This window comes from Podarcis liolepis, assembly GCF_965112155.1.
Source record: "Podarcis liolepis genome assembly, chromosome: 6".
NCBI classification, from domain to species: Eukaryota; Metazoa; Chordata; class Lepidosauria; order Squamata; family Lacertidae; genus Podarcis; species Podarcis liolepis.
Genome location: NC_139559.1, coordinates 48,879,917 through 48,900,421, shown reverse-complemented (window position 1 = coordinate 48,900,421; position 20,505 = coordinate 48,879,917). Strand labels below are relative to the sequence as shown.

General features: G+C 44.8%; 1 protein-coding gene across 2 annotated transcripts in view; it reads right to left on the bottom strand.

Annotated features, from left to right (window-relative positions):
- The window catches only part of SLC6A17 (solute carrier family 6 member 17), a 29,188-nt gene extending 9,293 nt beyond the window's left edge, over positions 1–19,895 (bottom strand). Inside the window, exons 1-6 of one of the 2 annotated variants that reach the window (XM_083509871.1) lie at positions 19,536–19,895; positions 7,318–7,733; positions 3,762–3,919; positions 2,799–2,925; positions 1,879–2,060; positions 578–688 (exon numbers count right to left, since the gene is read on the bottom strand). In XM_083509871.1, coding sequence (XP_083365997.1) covers positions 578–688; positions 1,879–2,060; positions 2,799–2,925; positions 3,762–3,919; positions 7,318–7,597 — 858 coding nt within the window. In that variant the 5' untranslated portion in view covers positions 7,598–7,733; positions 19,536–19,895. Of the gene's footprint in view, positions 1–577; positions 689–1,878; positions 2,061–2,798; positions 2,926–3,761; positions 3,920–7,317; positions 7,734–19,124; positions 19,290–19,535 lie in introns of those variants that run through there. The other variant, XM_083509872.1, reaches the window with a different exon arrangement.
- Positions 19,896–20,505: the final 610 nt, after the last annotated feature.

Below are 20,505 nucleotides of genomic sequence, written 5' to 3'. Positions count from 1 at the left end.
GCCATGAATCTGGACAAACCTGATGGAGATGCCATTTACAGATTGGGCCTGTGCAGTATTGCAAATGGAAGATGTGTGGTTGCTAATCATTCTACCTACAATGAGAACTTGGACACTGGGGCTTGTATTTTAGAATCTCTTATTCAAAATTAATCAGGATTAATGCCAGCTTCATAATTTCAATCACCTACATCTTTGTTTAATGAATTAATTAAACAGCTAATGAGTCAATCCATTTTGCAGCTGTCCTTTGGCAAACCTAGTTAATTTGGTACAATTCTGACCACAAGCAGGAAGAATAATGAAACAGACCTGGACAGGCATGCCCAAAGCAATTAATCATCAGCATTTCAGTTTCAGAGAGAGTAGCACCATTGACTAAAACAGCAACACCTATACCTAAGTAAAATTTGCTCTGCTCTGGTGCCATCCAGGCAGCGCCACAGAGGCATCAGTTTAACATAGGACATGGATTGTGATGATCACCAGAGACATAGGATTCTTGCTAGCTATAGTTCCCAGTAAGAGACATTTCTCTGACTGGTCTAAAGGCACATGGTGAGTGTGGTGGGCTTACCTTGGGAGTGAGCATGTGCAGAATCCCATCTATCGCCCCCCTCAAGAGCAATCCCCGGACCAGGAAACAGATCAGTACCACGTAAGGAAAAAGGGAGCTGAAATACATCACCTGAGTGGGAGAGGGAGAGAAAGCGGGAGATCCTACTTTATATATAATTCAGCAGTAGACTGTATATAAAGAAAGTCTTAAGGATGAACAATAAGCCCAGATCTACCCTACTGGAAACTTCTGTCAGTATTTTTCTTTCTACAAAGCATTTTGGGAACTGTAGTTTGGTGAGATACCATATTGGCCTGAATATAAACTGCACTTTTTGCCCAAATTCCAACCGTGAAAAGTTAAAGTGTGACTTATATTCGCGACCATACGGTATGCAGCTAGGAGTGCGGGGCAAACAGCGCCAGGAGCGCGGTGAAGTGGCACCTGCCCCATGCGTAGTTCCCCATCCTCTCCCCCAAGGCCTGGAAGGGAGAGAGCAAGGAAGGGGAAAGGCGGCTGGCAACACAGCACGGCTCCCCCCCCCCCCCAGTATGCAGCAAGGAGCAGCGAGGAAGGGAGCGGCTTATATTTGGGTACCCCCCCCCCATTTTAAAAGAGTGGCTTATATTTGGGTGCGGCTTATATTCAGGCCAATGCGGTACTTTGATGAATTCACTGTTCAAGATCCTGAGCCCTCTCCCCAAACAGAACTACAATTCCTGTGGTTCTTCATGGGGAAATAAGTGACTGCTGTTTGATGTGGATATGCCCTAAGATAGGTAAACTGAGCAGCTGTATCCCAAAAGAGAGGAAGCTGTGCCTGTGATTGCTATCGGGTACTGCTGACTTCATTCATTCAACTATGGGCTCTTTCACATGTTATTCTTACTTTCAGGTGGCTGCTCTGAGGCACAAGCCAAGCAAAATGGAGCAAGCACTCCTGGACCAGGTGGTTGGGAAAGTGTTCACCCTTTCCTTTTTCCTAGCTTCTTATTCCATTGTGGTTACCTGGGCCCCATGAACCATTGAGGATGTGTGGAAGCTGCTGAACGCTTTGTCCTGGCTACAAGATTGCGTCCCAAACATTAGTTATTGTCTTCTGTAACCTGTAGGTCTGGGATGGGGAAGCTGTGGCCCTCCAGACGTTGTCAGCCCCAGCCAACATGGCCAATGGGAAGGGATGATGAGAGTTGTAGTCCTGCACCATCTGGAGAGCCACAGGTTTCCCATCCCTGGATCCACCACTTTATAAGTGGGTCCACCTGTTGTAGGTTCTGGCAATCTCTGTTCTGCTTTGGGCTGCCACCATCAACACTTACCTTTCCTGAAGACTGAATTCCTTTGATCATGGCCAAGCCTACAATGGTCCAAGCTGCCAGGAGGCATAAAGTCATTCTCCAATTAAGCCCACCACTCTCATTAATGGAGTTGGAGATGTCCAGGGCATCCCGGTACCAGAAGTAAGTAGTAGCAGAGCTTTTGTCGCATTCTGGTTCCACGGCTGAAAAGAGACAAAAGCTATGGAGTTGTGTTTTTTTACATGCTTTGACTTCTCATTTAGACACACCTGTGCCACAGCAAAGCAAGGCAGCATTTAAAGTCTACGTAGGAGAGACAAGCAGTCATAGGGCACTTCAGGAAGGATGCCGAAATTCACATTAGGAGAAAGGAATAAGAATCCAAGATCTTGCCACTGAAACTAAAAGTTAAATAAATGGGGCAATTTACACCCACTATAAAAGATTTATATATATTCTGGGAGATGTTCACATTCTATTAAATGCTCCATTAACCTCCAGAGTGTCTCTATAGCACTCTTTGGAAAATATCCATTTCCTGCCAACCAATGCCCAAACGCAATTCCCACACCCTATCAGCTGGAAACAAACCTGAACTATTGTTAAGTTGTTGACTGGAAGGTCGTTCTCTGCCACTACTCTCAATACCCCTAGAGAAAGTAATGTTGAATTACCTAACTATAGTAACTACAGAGTACAGGGCAAATGAAGACTTATTTCTCCTTGGGACCCACAATGATGGAAAAGGATAAATGAATGCATCCACCCATCTGTGCTGTGTGGTATCAGCCAGCACTGATTACTACTGCAGCAACTATCACATTTGAATTATAAGATTCTGGAAGATTAGAAGTCACAGAGCTGAATGCAGTTTATCACCTGAAGAAGTGTGCCTCATTTCCCTTCTACCACATGCAAAGCAGGAAAGAGAAAGGACTCACTTGCCACTGTGCCATTCCTTATGACGGGGCACTCGCTCCAAGGCAGCGGGTACTGGAAGGATTTAAAAAAGTAAAAGATGCTCCATCCTATGATCACATTGTAGTAGAGCCCAACAAACAAGCAGACCTGGCAACAGGAGAATGAAAATGTTTGGATCCTGGAAAGCAAAACGTATTTCCAAACAAAGTGATACTAAAATGAATGGTGGAGAATGGAACATTGAAATGCACTGGGTTATGCTATGCAATGGGACTTCTCTTTCCTCTTGTCTCCCCATGCATTCTCAAACTCTGCTCTGTCCTGTGATGTGGGCATGTCCAGTGATTGTTTCCCTCAAAATTGCCAGATATCAAGGAAGCAGTGTTGCTCTTGCACAGGTGATCCAGAGCCACATCAATCAAGGGGCTTTGGTTGTCATCCCAGCAGTTTATATAAGATGCTGAATGGCACAATGGTGCTTAGGGGGCATGAGTGAGTTGTGGCGCTAAGCTTGAGTTCCAGTATCAATCCCAGAGGGGAAATGGTCTTTTTGCTAGCACCCACCTGCCCATCACTTGACCCTCTGCAGAGTGAATCATCAGGACTAAACTACAAAGAGGTTTGTTTTGACAGGTGTGAACAGTGGATCAGTTAGGGCACGGTCTTGAAGGGCACTTCCTTTCAGTTCAGATATATATAGGACCATGCAGGGAAATCAAAGGAAATCAGAACTTGATGGTAAATGTCTGATCCTGTTCCATAGCTGGGGGAAAGAACTGTTCAAGGCATCAGTCTTGAGCTTCTAACCAACCACCTTCACAGGCTGGTATCTTCTAATTATATTCTGCAATAACTAAGCCCTCTTTACATTGGGAAATGGGTCTGTTATGCACATGTCTGCTAGACAGCACATGTGGAAGACCACCTGTCTATCATCCACACAGCTGTCCCAAAGCCACCACAAGCCTTCTGCAAGCACTTACAAGGCAGCTGGCAAATCCAATGCCCCCCAACCGAGGGCAGACGTAATTCCACACTCCTATACTGCCCCGGCGGATCCTCTGGCCAACAGCCAACTCCAGAAAGAAGAGAGGGATGCCGATGAGGATGAGCAATACGAGATATGGAACCAGATAGGCACCTGGCAAGAAAGAAAAAGGTCATTAGAGATGCCTGTCTTTGATCACACAGGTCCCAGCATGAGAAGGTGACCATGACTGCTCCTAGGAGACAACCACTTCTTACTTGTATGGCCCATCCAACTCTCATCAGCTCCAGTTAGCATTTGTCTCTAAACATTATTTGAAGCAAGTCTCCTAATTTAAAATGGTGCCATGACAATAGAGGGAGAGGTTAATACAACTACAACGCACAGGATCACTTTAACACTCCATATATAAATGTATATACAGTATGGTTATTTTCTGCCTTCACAATGGCTGTTCCAGTGCCAGCTATGCAATTAAAGAGAACAATTCTTGGAAGGGCTGGATGAAAATTCTTCATAAAGGACTCTACTTAAATAGCAGGGCCATATATATCTGGCTAGTTGAAGAGAGTACGAAACAAATGGGCAGTCTGAGAAATATAAACAGTTGGCCAGAGAGGCCAAAAACTCTCATGCTGGAAATCTGAGCTGTTGACCAAAAACTCAAAGCAAAAAAAAAGAGAGAGAAAATCAATATTCCTGGCACGTTCATAATTCTAATAAGACAGAAAAGCTGTGTAGGCAGGATTTTGATCCTGCTTCATATTCAGGGTAGTCAGATAAGCAGGCTGGAAACGATTAAGTGCACCCAGCACAACATCACCGAGTTAATTCTTGACACAACTCACAGCTTCTCAAAAAGATATAAAAATCCTTCACACAACTGGGTCAGCTCCTGACAAGAATCACTGGAAGACTCTGATCAAAGCAAATGACAACAAGGTTTCTTTTTTCCCCTTTAGAAAAAGGTCTTAGCTACAATTAATTTTATTATTATTATTACTGTTACTATTATTATTATTATTATTATTATTATTATTATTATTATTATTATATCTACCTTTCCTCCCGAAGCAGCTCAGGGCTCTGAAAGAAACCACTATTAGCACAAGCTACCATAAACTCAAACTCAGTACTCTGCATAAAACTCCTCCACGACACTATTTAAAATGATTTCCAGCAGGGCTCATAATAATATTAATAAATGTGAAAAAGACCTCAAAACAGAATAAAGAAAACCAACCATTTCACAGCATACCAAGAAACAGAAACTGTGGAGACCAAGAGCAAACAGGTAAAGGTGGTTTTCTTAGCAGAAAACCACTGCAGGGCCTTGATCTGGATGAGGAGTACATTCTGGATCAGGGCCCCTTTTATTTTAAAGAAAAAGCAGCCAGACTGAAGACTCTTATTTAAATATGTAACTTCACATCTCATGTAATTTAGACAGCAGCAGAAGCGAGTGATTGGCTTCATCTCCATGGTGCTTTCTGTTAGAGGGCAGAGCCCTTTCTCTACCCTGCTGCCTTCAGGCATTATGACGAACACTACTCCATTGCTAGTACCGCCAGTCCAGTCAGCTTCTCTCTGGGAAATGGCATGGTGCCATCTTGTCCTTTGCCTAAGGCAGCAAAATATATTGGGCCAGTCCTGGTCAGAGACAGCATGGCTGCTCTCCAACCAAGTTAGGTCAGAGGAACCAGTAAGGGCCTGGCTGGTTCTATGTAACTGTTGACAGGTTTGGTTCTTTACCCTGAACAAGTTGCCTCCCTGAGCAGCCACACCAGTTCCCTTGCCTCAAACTTCTATTCTGCCTAGTCTGGGGCCTCTTGACCCAGTCATCTGCTTCTAGTCCTTGTCTACCTCCTTCCCTGGAACCTGGAACTGCCTTGTCTTTGATTACGTCATTGCCTCTGACTCTGGTGACCCCAATAGGCAATGGCTTTCAAAATTCCATATACACTAGCAAACCAATGCACTCCAGTTCCAAAGACAGACAAGTCAGCTGAGAGAGAAACTCAGGCGCTTCCTACACATTTAGGGCACACAGTAGCCATCAGTACACACAATGGGGAAACCAGGTTTTGTAACTAGATAATAGGTACAATTAGAAGGTTCCCGTCTGCAACCCTAACCTGGGTGTTCAGCTTTCAAGAAAGCATTCAACCCATGCAGCACCATCCTGTAAGTTCTTGAGCACACAATGTTCCAAAGAATTGGCCCAATACCACCCTTTTCCTAATAAAAATCTGTTCTTTCTGCTAGACATATGCACACTTCATTACTGAGAAGAAAACAACACACAAATTACTACTTTCACATACAGCAGTATTTTTTAGCAGAAAAAGCTTGCTGAACCAAGAAGCGATACAGACTTTTATCAACCAAGGAATTGCTTTTATCACAAAAGCATCTATCTATCAATAATCCATTCCTGTCGCATTACACCCAACTGATACTCAGCCAGCACTTTGCTTCATCCATGGATAATCCAGGAAGCATAAGCTTAATAGCAAGCAGGTAAGCCTTCAAGGTGCAACAACCATTCATTTAATGTTCTATTGACCACATTGAAGACTCAGCACTTGATAGGAGGGAAAACACCAGTGGTCACCTCTATCTGTGCAGCCAACCAAAGGGCAATGTGCCTTACACAGTCATCCTTTGCAATTATGCCTTTAATCTGCTTTTCCTGCAACTCGGTGGCTAAAAAAAAGAAAAAGATTAATGGAATATTATCATCCTATGTCACAGAGAGCAAGAATCACACCATGGAAAGCAAATTTGTTAGGAAATAGAGCACAACCTGTAAATCTGAAATAAATTAACAGTGCATAATCAGCTCAACTAGGGCAAATTGAAACAGATAGAAGAGTTGGCTGAGTTCAACTTTGTGAAAATAATTACCAAGCTATAGAGGAATGCCTTTTGTAGCAAGGGCTTGTTTATATATTTCACATATTTTGAGATAATAATGGTTCAATGTGGTTCAGGCATGGATTTGCAGTGCACAACCAAGGAAAATACATGGCTGTTATAAAAAAAGACACAGTCCAAGAATAATGGCAGCCTTTCACCATCACAAATTGTTACCTGAACTCAAGATGACCAGGTAAATAATACTTGCACACTATCAAGCAGGAAAGGAGACTTACTCGCTGAGTGTGGTGGAGTAGTAGTCTTGGTTTGTATAGAATAGATACTTAGAACGTGTCATAAGATTCAGGATAACAGTTCTTCATTTAACTCTTTAATGAGCAGCCTGATCATGCAGATTAGTGACTACAACAATCCATTGAAGGGAAAGCTATAGCTTAATGGTTGAGCACATGATTTACCCAGAATTTCCAGGAAGAGCCAGGAAAGGATCCTGTCTGAAACCTAGAGGGTTACTACCAGTCAGCATGGTCAGTACTATGTATTGTCTGCCTCAGTTTGAGATAGCATCCTATGGCCTTCAAGCCTATGCTCCCTTCCTCTTGTATTATTATATTAGGAAAGCAGAACATGTGTCCATAACAGATGACTTTTATACTACCTTGCTCACTTACCTCCACCATTCTTTTGACACAAATATGGAAAGCGCCAGACATTCCCCAGCCCCACGGAGTAGCCAATCTGAGCCAAAATGTACTGCAGTTTATTGTTCCACGCTGGCCGATCCTCACCAGTGTCATCCACATCCTGCTGCTTGTTCCAATTTTCTCCAGCCACATTTAAGACACTCTGTCTATAGTCCACAGGCTCCTCAAGGGCCAGCAGATCAGCCACTGATTCAGTGACATGCTCAGTACTTTGTTCCTTCTGGGTCACCTTGCTGTGCTTAGGCATCGAAACTGTCTGGCTCAGCCACTCCTATGTAGGAAGGGATTTTGGGGGCAGAGGGGAGCCCAAGATGGAGTGGGTATCTGCTAGGGCAGGTGCAGGTTTTGAAGGTCAGCTCTCAGATCCTGGTCATCTACGAGATCTGAAAGAAAAAAAATATGAATTAAAACATTACACTTCTCTACTTTCTTCGGTGTTGTTGAGTATCCAGATCCATGTGATTCATCAATATGCAAATTCAGAAAGGGTATAGGCTCCAGAAGGCATCTGCCTGAGAATTCAGTTTTCCTTTTAAAAGAGCACACTTCTAGTTCTCAAGGCTTGAAAGTGTGCAAGCAATGCCTGGTGAAATCTTGGGTTCTGGGGAGGAGATAAGACTGAATAGGAGATACAGGAGGTAGAATTGCAGTGCTCTGCATAGGTTGTGCAGAAGCAAATAAATTCAAAAAATATGCAAATTTTCTCTATATGCATAGTCTATAGAGACTGAAGCTTTACTTGCTGCAGAAATTGGGACTTAAGCAGAATTTTTCTGAAGCAATATATGTATAGGGGTATGTCTGGGGATGGACAGACCGTGAAATGGTTACATTCTCACAATGCTGTACCCTATAAGGTACTGTAATTCACCACCTGATTGTCTTTCTTAGTCCCTCCTCCTTGTTGTCTGGAATCTGTGAAAGTCTGAGGTTTGGCAATAGCTAAGTGCTATAACTTCTGTTTTACCTGTGCTTGGTGCCAACAATGTGTCAGGTGCTATTTAGCTTAAAATATTGTTGCACTAAAGAAGTGGGCAGGCTTCGGCAGTTCTTCCATGACAACAGCAAGCACCAAGGTTATCTCTCAGCTGATGACATTATCAGAGCAACTGGGATGGCCAGGAATTGTAGGTTAAATTGCCCATGACAGTTTTACAACAGATAGTATCTGCAAAATGTTTGGCACTGCATGCAAAGCCATTGATTACTCCTGCCTCTCTATTCAAGGGCTGCTGTCTTTCAACAGAGCTAAACCAGCCCAGTCCCCTGGACTCCGGTGAAACCCTGCCAGTTTTACACTCTGCAAAAATTTTATACTGAACTATTTCCAGATTTATGGGATTTGGTTTCCTTGAAAGCATGTGTGAATAAGGCAATGAAAAGGTCATTTAAAAACTGTTTTTATTAGCATATTCCTGACAATATTAGGAGCAACTAAGGGCCTTGAAGGCAATACCTGTTTCATAAAGGTGACTGATGACTTATACAAAGATTGAACTTATTCTTATGGTCATGATATATTTGGGTAAATACTTAGGATCGTGTTACACTCTTGATTTACCCCTGTCGTACTTACAAAACAGGGCAGTAAAAGGGGGTGGCTTTCTTCCTCATTTTTTCAATAAGTAAAATGGTGGCTCTAATCTGCTTTAATGGTGTGACATTGTGTCCACATCACAAGATCATTTAACCCCAAAGGAGATGAGATCAGGTTTGGTTATTAAAGCTACACTTTACGATTCCCCCTTCATTTGCTCAGAAATTTGTTTTCTGCGAAATTTCACCTCAGGTCCCATAGAGTGGGAGTTACCTTAACAACATCTGACTATACATTATTGGCTTTCTCATGTAGAATGAGCTATCAGTTGTAGATATAGCTCACTCTGCTTATATGGGATATACTTGCCAAAGAATACTTTCTAAACCAGGCAACAAAGTCTCATTATGATAATTGTCCCCACACTGGCCATATTTATTTATTTTTTGCACCACTCAGAATGCAGTGGTTGCTCCTCATGAAAGGCAGTAACAACAACAACAACAGCAACAAAGCAGCTCATGATCCCAGCTTGGAAAAAAATTTCTTTCAGAATCCTGGCAGACAGCCTATGCAAAGACCACTATGCTGTCAGAAATGCAGAAGGGACAGAATGTCAATGGGAGGTTGATTTTGAGAAAGGTTCATGGGCAAGCACACACATATGCCCTTATAAAAAAGTCTCATGTCTCAGGGCATTCTTAAGAAGAAAATAACCATCAAAGTATCATCAAAATATATACAGAGTGAAAAGCTGATATAAGTAAGAATAATTTCTCCCCAGAACAAACAGTACCATACTACTAGAGTTCTGAGTCTCAAATTAATGCAGTATGAATCAGTGAAAGGCCTTAGTAACTCTTAACTATTACAGCTGTAACTGAATGACTCATCAACCATGAAGACAGAAATCCCATCAACCATTATCATTATTGTCCATTGATCAAAAAAAAATAAATTTACTTGATAAAATAGAATGGGTCTGTGTGTGGTAACAATATAAGTTTGATTGCACTTTGGCACACTTGCTGATCTTGATGCAGCGTATGAATAATTAAACCAGGGGTTGAAAATCGTTACTGCTCCAGGGACCAGTTTTGACAGATGGGCAGAACAATTTACCTGTGACATCACTGCGGAAATCCCATGACTGAAATCTGTGTTGTTTGGCCCATCTGTCAAAATCCATTGTGCATGATTCCCAAATGCCCAATAGCCAGTTGGTTGTTGGTATTTGGGAACCACAGCACAAGAGGTGTAGCCAGTTCTGTGCCTGGAACTTTGGGAAGCACTGAGCATAGGCCTAGTAAATAAGTTCTTTCTCCTGCCCACCAGCTGGGAATGCTGCATTTTCAGGCACTGGCTGAATGAGGGAATTCTTTTTCACACAGCCAATGCCTCCACAATGCTCCCAGAACAAGGAGTGCCCTCACTGCCCATCAATAGAAACTCCTTGCCCTCTTAGAGCTGGGCGTGCCCTCTTAGAGCTGGGCGTGCACACATCAGCAGAGTTCAGTTCAAGCTTCTGATTGTTCCTTTGCACCCACATCTGCACTTACTCCACACCAGATGCCACATATGTCGTGAATGTCTGAGATCCATGAATGAAAAAGAACCCACTAATTCATTGAATATGTGACACTATAATTCCCTTACTAACCCTGTGTGTGTGTGTGTGTGTGTGTGTGGTGTCATCTTCCATAGCTACCTGTAACTGCAATATTTCTGTGCAACAAGTGGAACAGAAGTTTCCTTGGCCATTTGCTAGTTTGATCTAACACCCTGGAGAAAAACTGGAACACACAATATGAGACAGCAGAATGTTGGTAGCTGCATCCCAGCAATCCATTATAGCAGCCTTCCCAACCTTATGCCTTCAACTCCTCTCAGCCACAGCCAGCAGAGCTAATAGTCAGGGAAGATAGGAGTTGTGATCCAAAACATCTGGAAGCACCAAGGTGAGGAAACCCACATTATAGAGTCCAGGTTTAGGACAATGTTTGTTTATTTATCACATTTGTTTCCAGCACTCTGTCCAAGAAGGTCAAGGTGCAGTGCATGAGATTATTCCTGTTCTTCATCACACCACTGTGGAGTATGTAAGACCAAGATTTTCATAGAAAAAGGGCATGCTATATTTATTTTAAATGGTGCATGTATTTCATAGAATCAGAGTTGGAAGGGACCCTGAGGGTCATCTAGTCCAACCCCCTGCAGTGCAGGAATATGCAGCTGTCCCACACGGGGATCAAACCTGCAACCTTGGCATTATCCGCACCACACTCCAACCAACTGAGCTATCCAGGATGTTGCAAGGTCAGATTTGTGCAAGGTCATCAGTAAAACCACTGACTGAGTTGGGATTTGAACCCAGCTCTCCCTGCTCTACACCCAACACTCTTCCTATTATACAACACTGTGTTTCAATGTGCAGGGTTTAGTACATTTAATTGCATCATTTAAGACAGGTTTCTTTTTCTTTACCAGCAACCAAGATCCTTCCTAACCCAATAAGCAAGAGAATCTGAAATTACTCTTCATCTGAGAATGGTACACAACTTCATATGGATCAAACTGCAGACACCTCACCTAACTGGCTAGCTATTGACCTGTACTCATAGCAAGAACAATGATTCATTTGGCTTGGCCTTCTCCTTTCATGTGCTTCAAAGAAATGAATGTTCCTAACCAGGTCAGTAGTTCTGTGACTTGGGGAAAGTCACAAGGCTCTATGGTGGAAAGTATTCCTTATCACTAGGGATACAATGAGGAAGTGTAGTACACCAAGTTCTAAGAATGTCATATTTAAGCCAATATGGAAAAAAGACAACAGAAAAGGTTGGATCAATGAGAATCTTTGAACACATCCCATGGGCCTTAGGTTGAAGAAGGTTTCAGCTGTTTACTAGGTACCAGGAAAAAGGTTCCTCCTGATGCTGTGGTGATCCTGCCATGAAACATGAGATCTGAGGGCGCTCAAAAAAGGACGCACTTTCTGAAGGTGACTTATCCCTAAAGTGACTGTTGTATGCAGTGAGAGAACACAATGGCATGTTTTTACCAAACTAAATCCTATTGTAAATTATATTTAATTTGGGGAAACTAATTAAACTGATTGGATACATTGTTCTTAGACACTACCGAAACAGCAAGTGCATAGAACTGACAGTGTATCTTAGCAACAGGCAGCTTAAAATAGCATTTCTAATAGAAGTAGGAACCGGATGGTTGAACTGCGAGTTCTCAAAAGGAAGGAAATAATGAGGTGAAGAAGCAAACCAGTCTAAAATATCTCACTGTTAAGCATTCCTATCCCCTCGTGAGGCTCTCTAAAACCCACAAGCAATACACTGGATCTTCTGCAAGTTCACAGTTATTGTCTGAGCTGGTTTCCATAAACATTACTAGGGAGAACTGGGACTCTCCAATAGTACCCACACAAGCAAAGAATAACTTTCTCAGCAATGTATAAACCTGCAGAAAGTGTGCTGTTTAACAGACAAAGCTGTGCTATACTGACGCAAACCACTGATGAATCTAGCCTGGCACTGTCTGACGGGAAACAGCTTTTCAAGCTCTCTGGGAGAGGTTGCTCCCGGAAAGAAGACCTGATTCTTCTTATTCCACACCTCATGCAATGGCAAAGTAAATATATTTGATTTTATAAGGTAAGGCTGCCTTGGAGTAAAGGGGGGTGGGGAGGCTGGTAAATAAGAAAGGCCTGTGATCACATGGAGGAAGCTGCTGTCCTTGGTGTTGATCCTTCCATCCAGTTCAGCATACAGTTATAAATTATAAGATAGAGAGACTGTGTTAAAAATATGAGATTTGTAACTAGCACAGGGCTAAGTAACCATCCCATTAGCGCAAGAATTTCCACTTGTGCAGTGGATAGCTTATTTACTTTTCTTGGACACAAAGGGAAGACCTGTGTGCACCCCACACACACCCCAAATTTGCTCAGGAGGTTGGAGGAACCCCTAGAACAGACTGTGCAAAGTCCCATTGTACAAACAGAATCCTTGTGCTGACAGGACAGTTACATAGTGCTGCATTTGATACCAGCTTATCTTTTCAACACTAATGCTGCAATAGATGAGACGTTCAGCACCAAGGACAGAATTCTTTCTCCATGTGTCATAATTTCCTTCTTTGGGGACAATATCACATGCAGGCCATATCAGAATATGGACTTTCTTTTGTTTTCTTTTTGCCATACATCTCCTCATATTTGCCAGTAGCCCAGCAGAAAGCTTCACTGATCCCAATTATCAAAATATAAGCATAGTAAGCTTATTAGAATGACCTGCATTCTTACCATCAGCTTGGTTTGGGAAGTCAACCACCAATACACCTTTTACTACCATCAGATCCAAAAGGTTGTGCCTGGAAAGCTCGGTTGGTTACAGCATGGTGCTGATAACACCAAGGTTGCAGGTTTGATCCCCGTATGGGACAGTTGCATATTCCTGCAATGGGGTTTCACTAGATTATTCACAGGGTCCCTTCCAACTCTACAATTCTCTCATTCTGTGCCAATATCAGTTGAACTATTTTGAAGCAAGTCTTGCATCAAGGTTAGACGTCATGAAAAGAATATTATTACAATATAGCTATATGCCTGTAGCATAATGAGCTACATGGTTATTATCCCATAAAACATATTCTTTGTCTTCTGATGTCATCTGTTCCTGCAAACTCCTCCTTCATCCTGCTGTCTGCCATGCCATCCCTCTTAATGATGACAATGGCTGATCTGCTCAAAAGTCCACATGGGCCTTTGCAAGTAATGTGCCATCAGTCCTCTGGCTGTCTCCGACTCAGCTGCTCTGATGTTGCAAAGACAGCAGCCTTAAACCATGCAGCTGAGGGCTGAGAATTTAGCAGACACAGTTGGAACCCCAAGGCTACATTCAGCTATGTACAGTAAGTGTGTGTTATCACCATAAAACATATGACTAAGGCAGATTGAGGGTGGGGGTGCCCAAGGCCACTCAATAAATTCATGTGAGAGCAGAGATTGGAAGAGAGTAGTTTCCCATGGCATGTTATCCTTGCACAGCAACCCTCTGCATGCTCAGTAAAGTAGACACACCTGGGGATACTATAGTTTGCCATGCTCATGCATGGCATCTGATGATGTTGGCAAAAAGGTGCTGCTCCAAACTGGGTCAGTTTGCAGTGGCACTTCTGTATGAGAGGCATTGTGCTATTGTGGTGGTTGGCATTCCCAGCCTTAAAATGAGTTTTCCTAGTGCAGTTTCTTGCGAGGTCAAGCCACGAGAGCATCTGCTTTGCATGCAAAAGGTGCCAGGTTCAATCCCCTGCATCTCCAGGCAGGACGGGGCGGGGGGGGGGGGTCCCCTGGCTGAAACCCTGGAGAGCCACTGTTATTGTAATACAGAATGGACCAATGGTCTGACTTGGTATAAGTCAGCTTTCTAAAGTCCCCCTGATCCTAATTTCTTACACTGATGCTGCACGGATGTGAATAATAGAAATTAACCCAGGGAATGAGAAGAAATAAATTGTGTTATCCTGTTTCATTTATTTCAGGCACAATTCACAGGGGAAAATTTCCTCTGCAAGCAGCACTCACTGAAGTGAGTAAGAATTGCTTAAGAGCAAAGCCCACTGTTCAGCTCGCACTGGTGCCTTACAATGGATAGCAGAGAGGTATCACAAGAGACACACTTTGTATGCTAATATGTGCAATGTTAGCACAGGTTCTCTAGTCACACTTTCCAGCTTCTTTGGGGAGGGGGATTGTTCCTTATGCTGGTGACCTTTAGCACACAAACCACCCACAAAACTCATCCCACATGGCCTTGTGTCTGAATGGATATTGCCAGAGCTAAGTATATCCTTCAATGGTGTGATTGTATCTCTCAAGTGCAACAATAACACTGGGCACAAAATTCAGCACCCTAAAAAACCCCACAGCTTTCATATGGGGAAAACAGAGTTTCTAGCTCTCAAGAGGCTATGAAGACAAGCTTGGAAGTAGATGAGTGGCACTCCCCTATCAAATATCAGGAGGAGGGCTGAGCAGGATTTCTAATGCCTGGATTAGTTCTGTTTTCCCCAGTAATAATCTAAAACAGAAGCAATTCTACAGAACATGCAACAATAATCAAATTGGCCTGCTTTAAAAATTTACATCAGTCAGACAATTCAGGGGTGTGATTTTTCAATAAGAATTTGAGCAAAATTCGCGAAGAATTTTGTTGCTGCTGTTGGTTATACTGCCCTAAACATTGTTAACAATATAATGGATCTTCTTTCCAAAGACCTGCTATCGGATGCTAAAAATGGGCCAATGCCCAGAATCTTGGACCTTAGAGACTTGAGATCAAATCCCTGCCGAGCCATGAATTCACTGGGTATTGGGCACATCACACTCTCTCAGCCCAATTATTCCGCTGCAAAACATGGATAATAACAACATATGGCACAGGTTTGTTGTGAGCTGGAATACAGGGGTGGGGGTGGGGAAATAGTGTTTTTGCATGGTGGCAGAACAATCCTATTGGGGAGAGGGAAGGATTCTGCAGTGGAGCTAAAAACACTTCTTAAACCCCGACAGCTTGCTGTCAGGCAAGGGTGGGGGTCAGGAGACTGCTTTTTCTTACCCTTTTCTTTGCCATTTCCCACCACCATTGCCGTCAGTGGGAGGAAATTAACCATGGCAGTGTACAGGCTGGCAAAGGGCTCCTCTTAAGGCCATGTTACGTGAATGAGGGTGCTTAGGATCCTGTGCATCCTCAACACAGAGACACCCAAGGATCCCTTCCCCCCCCTGCCCTCCCCCCACTGTGTGGGACATCCCAACAGCAAGCCTCTTTCCACTTGGCAGCAGAGAAGCACTTATGCTGCATCTAAGAGCTGCTTGGCTGGTCTGTGGTCACCTTTAGCATCTTAAAAGTGCTATCAGGTAGGATTCAGCTGTGTTGCTGCACAAGCAGAATGAAGTCCACTCACTGAACAAGAATTAAGCTGCCTCTCCTCCCTTTGTGCTCCCTAAATCTTTGCTCTGGAGGATGGGGGCGGGGTACCCAAAACAGGAGCATGTGGGAGTTCCCTTGCCAAGCAGACCTCATCCCACTCACAGATACCCCAATTAATGCCATGTTGAATTCCACTTGTAGGCCTTTATTATTAATAATTTTATTACTAGTAATAAAAGACGTCACAGCTTACTCAACAGCACTCTTATGAGGGGCTCAAGGCAAGACTTATTTCACAGCATTGCATTTGGGAGTCTATCAGGGAGAGCTAGGGAGTCAATTACAAAACACATTTCAACTCTTCATGTCCCCACATCAATACTTTCATAGATGTCTCCATTTGTTTTCATATCTCAAAGGAGAGAGAGAGAGAGAGAGAGAGAGAGACTTTGCACCATCATTGGCCAGAAAATGAGTAAAAAGGGGCTATTCATCCAATACAGGCCATGTTCATTTCTTGTTTGGTATCATAGCAGCATATATAAGTTATAACAATATGACCCTGTATTTGAAGGCAGTGAAAGCCAGTAATCATATGACTCCCTTAATGATGTGAATGCATTCACAAGGTGGAGTTTTTCTATTTAGAGCCTGAGGGCAAATTGGTTCTTTACTACAAAAACAGAAGGCTAATCTTCCCATGGAAATCAGAAGCAGGGGACTCAGGATTAAAACTGGGGGCTGCACCTTCATGAAAGACAGCATTGCCAACATAAACTATATTCATCATCTTACTGTCTTGCAGCAAAAGCAACAGAGTCTTGTGGCACCTTAAATTAGGTCAACAAAACTTACAATGGCACAAGCTTTCGTGGACTATGGTTCACTTCCAATATGTACCCGCAGGAATACGGTTCACTTCCAATACATACCCGCTTTCTCCCCTTGCTCTGATATACATTCCACTCCCCTCTGTCTCTGATCTTGGAGGGTTGCTGTAGTGATAACAAAGAAAGGAGGCCAAAAAAAATGGCTTCGCTAACTCCCCTGGGAGACATGAAGACAGAGGAGGAGCAGAGCGATGCAGGTGTGAGGCCCAAAGCTGCTGAAAGAGAAAAGGTCACCCTTGAGGAAGGGCAAGAGGAGAGGGACAGATGGAGAGATGGCACTGCTGAATGATGTCAGGAGGACCCCCCCAGAGGCCACCAGCAATGCATTCTCCATGATTAATAATGGATGTGGCACTTCTAGCTGCGCCAAGTGCCTTGCCATTTTAAAACTCATTTTAAATCTCTCATCCTCCTTCTGCGCGCGCGCGCACACACACACACACACACACACACACACACACAACCTTGCGAGTTCCATCACTGCTGGGGTAGTTTAGTCAGTACAGCACGACTCTTAATCTCATGTGGGTTTGAGCCCCATGCCGGGCAAAAATATTCTTGCACCCTTGTGGTCCGTCCCAACTCTACAATTCTATGACACTATTATTCTTGTCACATTAGAAATGGGGAGCAGACCCAGGGCCACGCAGAGGCTAAGCTAGGAATGGAAACCTGAACTCCTAGACCCAACATTCTGTCTGAGAGTCCCTATTGACTCTCAGCATCAGAGAATGATCTTTCTAGAAGACAGACAAGCAAATGGAAACTTTATTATTCCCTTGAGAACATCAAGATGGATAGAGATGCCCTTCTAAAAGGATGCTTCTCTGCAGCTAAAAATAAGTCACAGGCTGGGAAGATCCATATGGGCTGTGCAACAGAAGAGACCCTGCTGGATTATCCGACAGTTTTATCTAACCTTAGGATCTGTGAAACATATGTCCACAAACAGGAAGGGCCAAAACCAGGGGAAGGGCCATAGCTCAGTGGCAGAGCATCTGCTTTGCATACAGAAAGTCTCAGGTCCAATCCCTTGCATCTCCAGATAGGCCTGGGAAAGACCCTTGTATGAAGCCCATGAGAGCTGCTATTAGTTAGTGTAGACAATATCAAGCTTTCTAAGTTCATTATTAAGTTATAGTGGCATGCTGCATAGTAATTCAATGTCATTTGTAAAGACTATGCTAGCCTTACAATTAGGTGGTCGTGGTGGAGATCTAGGAACATACTAATATGGAACAGCACTTTTGTTGCTGCAGCAGAAAAGGAAAGGTACATCCTGAATTCTTGGCACATGAGCTTCTGCTGCTTATGCACAACAAGGAATGAACAGAGGTTGGAGGACCTGATGCTATGAGCAGAGGGAAGAGGTGGGAAAGTGGACTGAGGCTGGGTATGAAGCATAAATGGTTAGGAAGTCATGGCACATCAAGGCATGGGGTGCAGGGCATATTGGAGGAAATGGAAACCAGATAGTCCAATAAGGGGTCTGTTCATCCAGCTGCAGGACCTGGAATGGTAGTGAAGGAGGCCTTATCAGAGACTGACAAGCAAAAGGACCAGGTGAGGTGGGATAGGGGATGATCCTCCAGCAGCCTGAGGATGGTGCCATTAAATGGTGCAGTAGGCACCATTTAAACATTTCTTCTGGGGCACTAAAATACCCACACAACTTGCACATAGCTCCTGAGATAAGAATTTGATTCCAGATTCACTCTGGTTTAAGCAAAAGTGTTAATGGAGCTTTGCACACATGCTTCCAATTGCAAATGCAAATCAGGAGCAAACACCATAAACACAATCTATTTTTTAGGCAGTTATGTTACAGTCAGAGCTGCTTCTTAATAGGAAGGCTATTTGGATCTGTCACTTTCCACTTCCAAACCCCATTCAAGTACGTACGTCAATAGCTGATGACTTGGATTGCATTTTAAAAGGGTTTATTGATCATTTCAAAAAGAGCATACTAAAAGGAAGATTCCATGTATAGGATTTATATCAAATACAATGGCATCTTTTTCCCCCCACCAAGGCTAAAAGCAGATCCAGAACTGGCTTCCCAATGCAGCCAACATTTTCACAAATGCCCAGGCTTTTTTTAAAAAAGAAACAAGACAAACGTCTAGCATCCTCTCCCCCACCCTAAACCACAGCTTAGGAGTCTCATGAATGCAGCTTCTTGTGGCCCGTCTTCTATACCCCTAACTTCTGTGATGAATTACCCGAGAGAGAGGTGGGTCCAAGTGAGCCAGGATTCAAGCGCTGGCGTTTCATTATTCATGAGGACGGAGTGGTTTCTGCTTCCTTTCCCAATGTTACAATCAAGGTCACACTTCAGGCTGCGTGGATTTCAGGATGGCCACTGACGCTCTATATACCCGCTCCCCACCCCATACTTACTTAAAATGTCAGCTCTCCAAGCATCTCTTCGGAAGGGATCGTGGCAACCCCTCCGGGCTTCAGCAAAGGGCGATTTGCTCGTCTCCCGCCCCCCCCCATCTATCTCGCCCAAACGTGCCTCCTTCCGTTCCGCATCGCTGGCTATTTTTAGGCTTCAGGTGACGCGCCTCCTCGCCTTGCTCCCTTTCCCCTTTTCTCCACCCTTGGTCCACCTGCCTTCCTCCTCCCCAGTTGCTAGGCGAGATCCTCGCCTAGCAACCCGGAGTTTCCTCTCTCTCCCCCCGTGTCCTTTTGGTAAAGCAATGGAAACAAGCAGATCCTACCTGCGTACCGGGAAGAAACAGAGGGAAGACGAAGGAGAAGGCGCGAGGAGGCGCCGCACCTGCCCCCAAAGGGCTCACTCTTCCTTACCTTCCTTACCAGTGGGCTGCCCGCCCCGTCGGCGCGCCGTCGAGGAACTCCTGCGGGACGCCGGACGGAAGGCGGCTGCGCTGGGCCGGGCGGACCTGTGACAACTCGCCGGGGAAAGTGCTCTGGCGGCTGGGCAATGGGAAGAAGGCAAAGCCGCGCGCCCTGACCTGACGCGCGCCTCGGCTTCCCCAGGTGGCCGCGCTGCGCTCGGGCCGCTCTTCGCCCAGTTGCTCCGCTGCTGCTGCTGCTGCTGCCGCTTCTCCTCCTCCTCCCCGAAGGCTCGCTCTTCCTGCGGCTCTCTCGTCGCCGTCGAGAGCCCACGGAGCAGGCTGCGTCGTCGTCGTAGAGGCGAGAGCACCTTGGCGCGGCTCGCCTTTCCCCAGGCAAGGAGAGCGTCTTTTGGCCGGGCGCGCGTGACGTAGGCTTGAGTCACTCGCCGACGCGCGTCAGTGGGAAAGCGCGGGGCTTCGGCTGGCAACGGGCTGGGTTCGCCGCCCTTCGGGGATCCGGCGGCGGGAGGGGGTCGCGGGGGAGCAGCCAGCCGCCTCTCCCGCACACACACCCGGCGCCCCAGAGCGGTGGCATGGGGGCCCGAGCGGGGTTAGACGCTGCTGCTGCTCCGCGGACCCTCCCCGGCAGGGCCAACCAACACCTGATGCTTCGGTGAAAGGCGCGCTTTTCCCGGCATGCCTCGGGCGAGCCGCTTGGGCACTGCGGGAAAGTGTCCGCAATCGCGAGCAGCCTGTGGTGTGGATGGACGTGCTGCCACCTGGAAGATCAGAAGAGTTCCAACGCTTATAGGCAAGGCAGTATTATCAAGGGCCCAGAGTTTGGGTCTGAAGAATCAAGAACTTCCCAGCTCAGAGAGCTCAAGCTCGGGAGCAGTCTAAAGGCCACACACTTGAAAAGATCCAGCCAGGGCATATCCTCACCACACAGACAGGGATCTGTCTAAAAAGTTGTGTGCTCC